The sequence below is a fragment of the Rhinoraja longicauda genome, chromosome 38 (assembly GCF_053455715.1).
Source record: "Rhinoraja longicauda isolate Sanriku21f chromosome 38, sRhiLon1.1, whole genome shotgun sequence".
In the NCBI taxonomy this organism is placed as follows: domain Eukaryota; kingdom Metazoa; phylum Chordata; class Chondrichthyes; order Rajiformes; family Arhynchobatidae; genus Rhinoraja; species Rhinoraja longicauda.
In genome coordinates, this window is record NC_135990.1 from 10577739 (window position 1) to 10590272 (window position 12534).

The 12534-nt window shown below is 51.1% G+C and overlaps 1 protein-coding gene across 1 annotated transcript in view; it reads right to left on the bottom strand.

Moving 5' to 3' along the window:
* LOC144611006 (RNA-binding protein with multiple splicing 2-like) overlaps window positions 1–11707 on the bottom strand; it is a 90723-nt gene extending 79016 nt beyond the window's left edge. The window contains 1 exon segment of the mRNA XM_078430097.1: window positions 11129–11707. Coding sequence (XP_078286223.1) covers window positions 11129–11176 — 48 coding nt within the window. The 5' untranslated portion in view covers window positions 11177–11707.
* Window positions 11708–12534: the final 827 nt, after the last annotated feature.

The window sequence follows — 12534 nt, forward strand, 5'->3', positions numbered from 1 at the left end:
ATGCAGCCCCAGAGACCCGGGTTCCATCCCGACTACGGATGCTGTCTGTACGGAGTTTGTACGTTCGCCCCGTGGGGTTTCTCCGAGATCTTCGGTTTCCTCCCACACTCCAAAGACGTACAGGTATGTAGGTTAATTGGCTTGGTAAATGTAAAAATTGTCCCTAGTGGGTGTAGGATAGTGTTAGTGTGCGGGGACCGCTGATTGGTGCGAACCCGGTGGGCCGAAAGGGCCTGTTTCGGTGCTGTATCTCTAAACTAAATATTCAATTAATATACAAGACTATCCCGACATTTAAGAAACACTTAGACAGGTACATGGATAGGACAGGTTTGGAGGGATATGGACCAAACGCAGGCAGGTGGGACTAGTGCAGTTGAGGCATGTTGGCCAGTGTGGGCAAGTTGGGCTGAAGGGCCTGTTTCCATGCTGCAAGACACAAAATGCTTTTTGCTGTACACGTGACAATAAACCCAAAGTACTCGTCTCCACACTGACCAACATGTCCCAGCTACACTAGTTCCACCTGCCTGCGTTTGGTCCATATCCCTCTGCCCCAAAAGAATTAACAGTGTTCCATATTCTATGTCAACAACATCCACTTTTTTTAGAGGAAGGACACTACAAAAAAGATCATATTACCGAGGGAAGGGGCAAAGTGCATGTCCTCTCTAAACCAGGAGTATTTACATGGATGAAGCACTTTCTGTGCTGGGCCTCCTCCATATCCTGATCTCCCGGTGGCTGAGCACTTCAACTCCCCCTCCCACTCCCAGTCTGACCTTTTTGTCATGGGCCTCCTCCAGTGCCATAGTGAGGCCCACCGCAAATTGGAGGAACAGCACCTCATATTTCACTTGGGCAGCTTGCACCCCAGTGGTATGAACATTGACTTCCCCAACTTTAGATAGACAATAGGTGCAGGAGTAGGCCATTCAGCCCTTCGAGCCAGCACCGCCATTCAATGCGATCATGGCTGATCACTCTCAATCAGTACCCCGTTCCCGCCTTCTCCCCATACCCCCTCGCTCCGCTATCCTTAAGAGCTCTATCCAGCTCTCTCTTGAAAGCATCCAACGAACTGGCCTCCACTGCCTTCTGAGGCAGAGAATTCTGCCTCAGAAGCTCCCCTGTCCCTCCCTTTCCCTCCCCCCTCCCAGTTCTCCCACTGTCTTCCTGTCTCCACCTATATCCTCTCTATCCCACCCCCGACATCAGTCTGAAAGGTCTCGACCCGAAACATCACCCATTCCTTCTCTCCAGAGATGCTGCCTGACCCGCTGAGTTACTCCAGCATTCTGTGATACTTAGTATGTACATGGATGTAAACAGCAGGATCAAAGGCTGACTAGCAGTCCAAAGAAGGGTCAGATCCAAAACATCATCTATTTTCCTTCCTTGCCTGATCCGCTGAGATCCCCCAGCACTTCGTTTTACAGTTTCTGCAGTCTCATGTGTCCAAATGAACATCAAGTTATCAATTCCTTAACAATTGCAATTCGACACGAGCTGAAATTGTTAAGAGCTGCTATTGAGTTGCACCATAGCGATTGTCAGGCCAGGGTTGTTATTTGAGATTCTTCAAATGGGACTGCAACAGTTTATAAAGAAACATTCCATCGTCCTGACGCGCAGATTACAAACTTTGCGCTTGGAATGGAGTACATATTTAGCTAAAAGGACATGGAGTGCTGGAATAATTCAGCGGGTCAGACAGCAGCTCAGGAGGGATAGATGACGTTTCGGGTCGGGACCCTTCAGACCGAGAACTTTGCGGATAGACACAAAAAGATGGAGTTACTCAGCGGGTCAGACAGCATCTCTAGAAAAAAAAAGAATAGGTGACGTTTCGGGTCAGGACACTTCTTCAGAATTCCGAGTCTGAAGAATGGTCCCGACATAAAATGTCAGCCATCCATGCTCTCCAGAGATGCTACCTGACCCGCTGAGGTACTCCAGCACTGTGGCATCTTGTGTAAGCCAGCATCTGCAGGCCCTCACTTCCACATAGTTAGTTCTTAAAGATGGAAAGACTTTGATTCTGGAGGTATAGCTCTGAGCTTCCACTGAATACTATGGCTAAGAGACTACTAATATTTTTATTTTCATCGCTACAGGAATCCAAAGAGCTTTAGATGATTAATTGAGTAACAGCCGTGCTAAAAAAATGAATGAAAATCCAGAAACTAACCGGGTCAGGCAGCATCTGTGGAGAACATGGATAGGTGACGTTTCACAAAGTGCTGGAGTAACCGAGTGGGTCAAACAGCATCTCTGGAGAACATGGATAGGTGACGATTTGGGTCACGACCCTTCTTCAGATACAAGGTGATTTTTTAGGTCCTGGCTCCCCAGAATCTGAAGGGTCCCGACCTGAAAAATAACCCATCCATGTTGTCCAGGGATTTAGCCTGACCTGTTGAGTTACTCCAGCACTGTCATTTCTCCTTATGAAAATCTGTCAGGCCACAAAAAAAAAAAACACAGGCTGATAAACAATCATGTATCAAGAAAGCAGGAACGGGGTACTGATTCTGGATGATGGCTCGATGGGCCGAATTGCCCACTCCTGCACCTATTTTCTATGTATTTTGTAATGAATGTAGCTTGGGTGGTCACGGTGGCGCAGCTGTAGAGTTGCTGCCTTACAGCGAATGCAGCGTCGGAGACCCGTGTTCGATCCCGACCACGGGTGCTGTCTGTACGGAGTTTGTACGTTCTCCCCGTGACCTGCGTGGGTTTTCTCCGAGATCTTCGGTTTCCTCCCACGCTCCAAAGACGTACAGGTTTGTAGGTAAATTGGCTTGGTAAATGTGAAAATTGTCCCCAGTGGGTACAGGATAGTGTTAGTGTGCGGGGATCACTGGTTGGCGCGGACCCGGTGGGCCGAAAGGGCCTGCTTCCGCGCTGTACCTCTAAACTAAACATGCATAGTCAGGATCCAACCGGGGTCTCTGGCGCTGCAAGGCAGCAAGTCGACCACTATGTCACTGTGCCTGCCTCTTAGTTTAGTTTAGTTTAGAGATGCAGTGTGGAAACTGGCCCTTCAGCCCACCAAATCCTCGTAGGTCAGTGATCGCTCCATACGATAGCACTACCCTACACACACTAGGGACTATTTATAATTTTTACCAAAGCCAATTAACCGACAAACTGGTACATCTTTGGAGTGTGTGGATGAAACCGAAGATCTCGGAGAAAACCCACGCAGGTCACGGGGAGAACGTGCAAACAGCACCCGTAGTCAGGATCGAACCCGGGTCTCCGGCGCTGTAAGGCAGCAACTCTACCGCTGCGCCACCGTGCCAAGTTTCTCATTTTAAACTTCTATATATGTGCGCACGCACGCACGCACACACACACACGCAGCCAAGCCACTTTACCAAAGGGAACAGAACAAAGTCAAACATTAAATAAGCTTCTCGCATCTCCAGGGGGGCTAAACAAGTGTGGAACACTCAAACACAGCAGTTCAAAAAAGCTGCCAACACTTGCAAGTCAATTTATGGAAGTTTTGATCCAAAAATAGCAAATTTTGGCAGCCTAGCAGAAATCTCCCGTGAATCATCTGTAGCAGTCTTATTCTGCCTGATAAGTGGGCAGCTAGAGTGTGGCCAAGTTAGCATGCACACTGGATAGAGCCATACATGGCTCTATATCATTAGGCTTGAGAGATAACACTTAATGGCCCAAAAACATTACCAGTTTTGGTATTACTAGGAGAAAGGCTGTTTATTCACAAAAATAGACACAAAACGCTGGACTTCCTTGATTGGTACGGGTGTCAGGGGTTATGGGGAGAAGGCAGGAGAATGGGGTTAGGAGGGCGAGATAGGAAAATAACTGCAGATACTGGTACAAATCGACGGTATCACAAAATGCTGGAGTAACTCAGCAGGTCAGGCAGCATCTAGGAGAAAGGAATGGGTGACGTTTCGGGTTGAGACCCTTCTTCAGACTGATGTCTGAAGAAGGGTCTTCATCAGTCCGAAGAAGTGTCTCGACCAGAAACGTCACCCATTCCTTCTTTCCTAGATGCTGTCTGACCTGCTGAGTTACTCCAGCATTTTGTGACACCTTCGAGGAGGGAGAGATTGATCAGCCATGATTGAATGGCGGAATAGACTTGATGGGCCGAATGGCCTAATTCTGCTCGCATCACTTAGGACCTTATGCAGCCCAGCCGGACAGGCAGCATCTCCGGAGAGAATGAATGGGTGACGTTTCGGGTCGAGACTCGAGACCCTTCCTCAGACTCAGAGTTGGAGAGCAGGAGGGATCACAGAGGGGGAGCAGTGACAGGGGATGTTGCAGAACTCTCAGAGAGAGAGAGGGAGAAGAACTTCTTCAAAGTAGGCATACCCTGGGGAGATTTCACAGTGAAAGAGACAAAGTGTAGGAAGGATGCAGATGCTGGCTTACACTGAAAATAGACCTAAAATGCCTTCATAGAGAGGCTGCAACTTGGGGCGGCACGGTGGCGCAGCGGTAGAGTTGCTGCCTTACAGTGCTTGCAGCGCCGGAGACCTGGGTTCAATCCCGACTACGGGTGGTGTCTGTAGGGAGTTTGTACGTTCACTCTGGGTTTTCTCAGAGATCTTCGGTGTCCTCCCACACTCCAAAGGCGTGCAGGTTTGTAGGTTAATTGGCCTGCTGTGTGTGTGTAAATTGTCCCTAGTGTATGTAGGATAGTGTTAATATGCGGGGATCGCTGGTTGGCGCGGACTCGGCGGGCCAAAGGGCCTGATTCCATGCTACATCACTAAACTAAACTAACTATTGCCTTCCCTGGGGCAGGGAAAGATGGTCTTGACATCCTTGCCCAGTTATAAACAGATTGGGCAATTAAGATTCCATACTGGAGCGCACAGAATTAAAGATGAAAAATTAAGATTCGTGCATCCTGAAAATGAAAGTCACTTTGAAGTGAATACTTCTGAAACGGCACTGAAATCTGTTAGTGTCTGGCTAACAGTGTTTACAGCTAACTTGTCAGTAAGAGTTTTTGGTTTCTGCCAATACTGAGACTTCAAAAGAGGTTGTTTTCTGCACTGAGATCGCAAATGCAAGAGCAAGAATCCAAACTTAACACTGCTACTGGGGAGAGGAAGATACTTTTATACCCATCACACAGGGAAAAGCCCAAAGGGTGGATATGGACATACACACACACACACACACACACACACACACACACACACACACAGTGCTGGAGTAACTCAGCAGGTCAGGCAGCATCCCTGGAGAAAAAGAATGGGCGACGTTTCGGGTCGGGACACTTCTTCCGACCGAACTTGTCTAATCCGCTGAGTTACTCCAACACTTTGTGTCCATCTTCTTTATATGCCTGACCCGCTGAGTTACTCCAAAACTGTGTCTATCTTCGGTATAAACCAGCATTTGCAGTTCCTTTCTTCTTGGCAAAGACAGGATTATTTATTTTACACTTGCTGAAAATATCTTGCCAAACATATACAGATAGTGTCAATTACACCCAGCTGTCTGAAGAAGGGTCCCGACACGAAACGTCACCTATCCATTTTCTCCGGAGATGCTGCCTGTCCCACTGAGTGACTCTAGCATTTTGTGTCTGCCTTTGGTAGAAACCTGCATCTGCAGTTCCTTTTGTTTGCAGCCAACAGTAATGCTGGCTGGAAATTAAACAATCGAGGGATAACACACAGCCCCACAAGGTTAACTAATTATTTCTAATCAAGCAAATTAATTTAAAACAGGTGCATTTGCAATGTTCAGCAGTTTCACTACAAGTAAACAGCCATTTCCCTGAATATTCCATTGCTAATTCATGCTCAAAATGTTACTCTTAATTGGCATTTTGTTATATATTTATTCTTAAATTTTCACCTGTTGCACGAGGCTTTGATAATGGTTGCCCTGGTTCCAATGTTGACCTCAACTGGCCATTTTAAATGCAGCCAAGCTTGGTCAATTTATTAGCTATTAACGCAGATTAATTCAACAAAAGGACTTCCCTGCATTGTCACCATTGTGGCTGAAGTCATCTTGGAGTCTTACAATGTGGAAACAGGCCCTTCGGCCCAACATGTCCAATCTACAGTGGTCCCACCTGCCTGTGTTTGGCCCACTATATCCCTCTAAACCTGTCCTATCCATGTACCCGTCTAAAATGTTTCTTAAAAGTTGCGATAGCCCCTGCCTCAACTACCTCCTCCAGCAGCTCATTCCATACACAAGCATCTTAACTGGGGAACTATTGCACATTTAAGAACTAGACCATATTAATTTCAAAAGGCAATAAATCTATCAGAGTCAGGAAAAGGAATGGCTCAGAGCAGGCAGAATCTCTGGAGAGCACGGATAGTTGGCGTTTTTGGGTCGGGACCCTTCTTCAGTCTGATTCAAAGGACCCAGAGTGCTGGAGCAACCCAACGGGTCAGGCAGCATCTCTGGAGAACATGAAGGGTCCCAATGCAAAGCATCACTTGGAAAGGGAAAGGCGTGGAGAGGCAAAATGCTGGAGTAACTCAGTAGGTCGTGGAGCATACCTGGACTATATGGATGGGCGGTATTGACAAATTGGGACCCTTCATCAGACTGATTGTAATGTGGGGGAGGGGGGGGGGGGGGAAACAAGAGAGAAACTGGAAGCAAGCCCAGGCCAAACTCTCAGTCTGCAGAAGAGTCTTGACCCAAAACGTCACCCATTCCTTCTCTCCAGAGATGTTGCCTGTGTCCGCTGAATTACTCCAGCTTTTTGAGCCCATCTTTGGTTTAAACCAGCATCTGCAGTTCCTTCCGACACAAACCAGGGTCAGAAACAGATGACTTCAGGCAGGGTGGTTCCCCGTTAGTTTAGAGATACAGCGCAGAAACAGGCCCTTCGGCCCACCGGGCCCGCGCCGACCAGCGATCCCCGCACATTAACACTATCCTACACACACGAGGGACAATTTTAACATTTACCAAGCCAATTAACCTACATAGCTGTACGTCTTTGGAGTTTGGGAGGAAAGCGAAGATCTCGGAGAAAACCCACGCAGGTCACAGGGAGAACGTACAAACTCCGTACAGACAGCGCCCGTAGTCCGGATGGAACACGGGTCTCCGGCGCTGCATTCACTGTAAGGCAGCAACTCTACCGCTGCGCCACCGTGGGTCACTTGCTGGCTCGGGTCAGTGAACCTGGAGCCCATGCGCTGATTTAAAGGGCGCAGCGACTAACATTTGCAGGCACGTTACCTCCGTGAAGGCACCTGCCCACGTTGGCACTGCGGAGGGGTAGGCATCTAGAGTATTGGCACCTCGCGTTCCAGTAAGCTACGAGCATCAAGCAGGGTGTTAATGGCGTGGCCCTGAGGGGGCCGTTATTGGGTGAGGAAACCTAGAGGACATCCAACACCAACTGGAGATGGGCACCAGATCAAATCCTTGTGGATTTATCCTCACACTGCCTGGGATTAGGGTTGCCAACTGTCCCGTATTAGCCGGGACATCCCGTATTTTGGGCTAAACTGGTTTGTCCCGTACGGGACCGCCCTTGTCCCGTATTAGGCCCAACGGAGGTTGCATAGCAATGGGCCCTGCTCCCCAAACACACTCCGTTAGCCTACACTGTCCAGGCTAAGTGTAGTGGAGTAACACAGTGGGCCAAGCATATCTTTGGAGAATTTATTCTCCACAGAGTTACTCCAGTATTGTAAGAAGATAACTGCAGATGCTGGTACAAATCGAAGGTATTTATTCACAAAATGCTGGAGTAACTCAGCAGGTCAGGCAGCATCTCAGGAGAGAAGGAATGGGTGACGTTTCAGATCGAGACCCTTCTTCAGACTGAATACTTCTCCAGTATTGTGCCTTTATTTGGTAAACCAGCATCTGCAGTTCCTGCTCTCAATTCTAGCCCTTTAAGATTGCTCCGAATTCCGCTGTCCTCGAAACTGGACGCTTGCAACCCGGGTTAGCATTTGCAATTGTTGGATCAAACGTACTGGAGGGAAATCGCTCAGGGAACGAAAGGCGGTGGGGCAGGCGCGTTAATTCAACTGTCGGTGTACAGTCAGGGCGATACAGCGTGGAAAAGGGCGCTTTGACCCAACGCCCACGGCTCCCAACATGTCCCAACTCCACTAGTCCCACCCGCCCGCGTTTGGCCCACTTCCATCCAAACCTGTCCTATCCAGGGATCCCACTAATGATCCCAATTTTTGTTTTTAGCAAGGGGTAATCTTTTGCAAGGCAGGCACAAAATGCTGGAGTAACTCAGCGGGTCAGGCAGCATATCTGGAGAGGAGTGGGTGACGTTTCCGAAGAAGGGTCTCCACCCAAAACGTCACCCATTCCTTCTCTCCTGAGATGCTGCCTGACCTGCTGAGTTACTCCAGCAGTTTGTGTCTACCTTCGATTTAAACCGGCATCTGCAGTTATTTTCCCTTCAGATTGGACGGGAGATTCTTCGGCAGCGAACGAGTGTGGCGGTCGGGATAGCGAGGAGTTATTATGCTTCTACTCCCCTCGGTGGTTCAAAACGAAATAAATGTTCTCTCCCCTTCCACCCCCCCCCCCCTCTCCCCTCTCTCTCTCCCCTTCCCCCTCTCTCCCCCCTTCCCCTCTCTCCCCCCTTCCCCTCTCTCCCCCTTCCCCTCTCTCCCCCCTTCCCCTCTCTCCCCCCTTCCCCTCTCTCCCCCCTTCCCCTCTCTCCCCCCTTCCCCTCTCTCCCCCCTTCCCCCCCTCTCTCTCTCTCTCTCTCTCTTCCCCCCTTCTCTCTCTCTCTCTCTTCCCCCCTTCCCTCTCTTCCCCCTCCTCCCCTCTCTCCCCCTCCTCCCCTCTCTCCCCCTTCCCAACTCTCTCTTCCCCCTTCCCAACTCTCTCTTCCCCCCTCTCTCCCTCCCTCCTCTCTCTCTCTCTCTCTCTCTCTCTCCCCCCTTCTCTCTCCTCCCCCCCCCCCCCCTCTTTCCCGAAGCAGCGTTGATAAGTACCAACTGGCTTCTAACTGAGCGGATACAAGGGTCCCCTTGGCCCGGGTAGCGCGGTTTGGCGCGGCCGTGGGGTCCAATCGCTCACTACTTCCGAGACCAGGGGAGGAATTCCAAACCGCGGCGGCAGCGGCTGGGCTGGAGCCCAAACTAGACGCTGCCCTCCAGATGCGAGGCTGAGAGTTATGTTTGTTAAAGAAAACAGTGCGTCACCTCCGGAGGGTTCGGCGGGCGTTTCTGTACAAGTCGCTGTTGTACAGCGATAGCCTTCGTAGAGACATAGCGTGGAGACAAGGCCTCTTCGGCCCACCTAGTATCGGCCGCCCAGCGACACTAGTTCCACCCTACACACTTGTAGGGGCATTTACAGAAGGGCCAATCAACCCTACAACCCCCCCCTCTCTCTCTCTCTCTCCCCCCCCTCTTCCCCCCTCTCTCTCTCTTTCCCCCTCTCTCCCTTTCCCCCCTCTCTCTCCCCTTCCCCCCTCTCTCTCCCCTTCCCCCCTCTCTCTCCCCTTCCCCCCTCTCTCTCCCCTTCCCCCCTCTCTCCCCTTTCCCCCCTCTCTCTCCCCTTCCCCCTCTCTCCCCCTTTCCCCCCCTCTCTCTCCCCTTTCCCCCCTCTCTCATCCCCTCCCCCCCTCTCTCTCCCTTCCCCCCCTCTCTCCCCTTCCCCACCCTCTCCCCCCTTCCCCCCCTCTCCCCTTCCCCCTCTCTCTCGCCCCTTCCCCCCCCTCCTTAGGGAGTTAGATAGAGCTCTTTGGCGTTGTGAGATTTTATTCTTAATTGTGTAGGAAAATAACTGCAGGTGCTGGTACAAATCGAAGGTATTTATTCACAAAATGCTGGAGTAACTCAGCAGGTCAGGCAGCATCTCAGGAGAGAAGGAATGGGTGACGTTTCGGGTCGAGACCCTTTTATTCTTAATTGTTTACTGTCTGTTTGTGTTGTTCCTTGCGAGCGGAGCACCAGGACACATTCCCTGTGCGAACATACTCGGCCAATACCATGTATTCAATTCCAAAGCGGTCACAAAGGTGAACGTGCAAACTCCACGCAGATGGAGCGCCCGTGGTCGGGATCGAACCCGTGTCGGGATCGAACCCGCTGTGTGTGAGGCAGCAGCAACTCTACCGCTGGGACGGGACCCGTTAGACACACACGGTGGGTAGGTGGGCAGGGCGTGCAATCCTTCAGTACAAACGCCGACTGCACCTTGCCTTCAGTATATGATAACGCGTAGCTACCCTCTTCCAAACACACAAAGATAGGTAGCAGAACAACATTTCAACCAGAGAAAATGTGAGGATTGAGAGGCCGGTTACCGTTCAACAAGGGGGGGGGGGGGAGATAACGGTAGCTACACGAGTTAAACTTCATAGTTTGTTACATACTTTCGAAGAAACACGCTTCCCCTCCCCCCCCCCCCCAAGCTTGGCCAAACATTCCAGCTGAACCGAGTAAGTGAACACACAAACTGCGTCAACTCTTCAAAAGAACTCGGGCGTAGGGCGGCGAGACGGAGTCTGTACACACACACGGGAGCCACTCTGGACTTCTACCCCTCTCCCTTTCCATTCCCACTACCCTCTCTTCCCTCCGCTCCACCCCCCTACTCTCTCCCCCTCCATCCCCTTCGATCCCTACTCCCCATACTCTCTCCCTACTCCCCACTCTCTCCCCAACTCCCCACTCTCTCCCCCAACTCCCCACTCTCTCTCCCCCTCTCACTTCCCACTCTCTCCCCACCACTCCCCCCTCTATCCCCACTCCCCCCCCTCTATCCCCACTCTCCCCCCTCTCACTCCCCACTCTCTCTCCCCCTCTCTCTTCCCCCTCACTCCTCACTCACTCCCCCACTCACACTCCCCCTACTCCCCACTCACTCTCCCCCTACTCCCCACTCACTCTCCCCCTACTCCCACTCACTCTCCCCCTACTCCCCACACACTCTCCCCCTACTCCCCCACACACTCTCCCCCCTACTCCCCACACACTCTCCCCCTACTCCCCACAACACTCCCCTCTCTCTCCCCCTCCCTCACTCCCCCCCACTCACACTCCCCCTACTCACTCTCCCCCTACTCCCCACACACTCCCCTTTCTCCCCTCCTCCCCACTCTCTCCCTCACTCCCCCACTCTCTCCCCACCACTCTTTCCCCCACTCCTTTCTTACCTCTTCCTCATTGTTATTGTTATTATGGTCATCAGCCTTCGTACTCATGTTTAAAACTTTCCGCTGGACTCTGCTGCTCGCTGCTGTTGTTGCTGCTCGCCGTCTCCACCAAAAACCAAGTTCGGTCCCAAAGCACAAAAAAAAAACGAAGGGTGGTGGGGGTGGGGGGGGGGGAGAAAAAACCCCAACGACAACAAAAGAAAAAAAGCGCCGGGGAGTTTGTAGCAGTCGAGTGCAGACCTGGGTGCCAAGCAAGGTGGTAGTCGGTAGAACGCCAAGTCGAGGTCCGTGTTAGAGAGCGAAGGGGGAGGAAAAAATAACACAAGGGGGTTGTATTCTCTTGCCAAACCACACGCTAACAAAAGCAACCAAAGAAAATCTATTAAAAAACCCCCTAAAGATGTTCCAAGTGTGTGGATGTGAGGTGAGGAGACGATTGCCCGATTTAATCCCACCCAGATTTTTGCATCAATGGTGTTCACGTGTTTCTTATCAATTAGTCGAGGGGGTGGGAGCGAAGGCGGTGCTCCTCTCCTCTCCTCTCCTCTCCTCTCCTCTCCTCTCCTCTCCTCTCCTCTCCTCTCCTCTCCTCTCCTCTCCTCTCCTCTCCTCTCCTCTCCTCTCCTCTCCTCTCTCTCCTCTCCTCTCCTCTCCTCTCCTCTCCTCTCCTCTCCTCTCCTCTCCTCTCCTCTCCTCTCCTCTCCTCTCCTCTCCTCTCCTCTCCTCTCCTCTCCTGGAAGCTGGCCGGAATTTAATGTAACAATCTAGTTCAGCTGGGAGAACGTCCAAACCGCTTGCGTCATGGTCTCCAATGGAAACCCCAGCGCCAATCAGACCTGCCTGTAGCACTCTTTATTTGAGAGGAAAAAAAGTTAACCTTTGATGTGTTTTAGCGATTGAGCCTCTTGTATTGGCCGAGATGTCTCAAATGGTGCCCGGTTCAGCTGGTCGCTTTAAACTGCCGGTGGAGTTTAACCCGTTCATTGTTGGCTGACGCTGGCTCGGTAAACACTCTCCCCCCTCCCCTGGGGAAGTGGCGGCGGACAAGGCAAGGAAATGGCAGTGTCGCCTCTACCGTGTCACCGAGCGAGCCCCCGGCTTACACCACTGCTCTCCCCACCAATGTGGTCTTTCCCAAACTGCTTGGAATGTGTAATTCTGGGCTGTGTGTGTCATGCAACGCATTCCAGCTCGGCCCTGCTAAGGTCACTGTGCTGTTTCTCATGGGTGCTTGTCCGCCCATTGTAGTTTTGCAATGATCCAACATTGTGCCCCCATTATAAACAGTTTTTGAGTGCAGATATATACTGGATGTTTAAGTTATCCCAAATTACCATGTAATAATTGTGCGTGTACACACACACATACAGACATACACACACAGACACACATACATACACACAGCC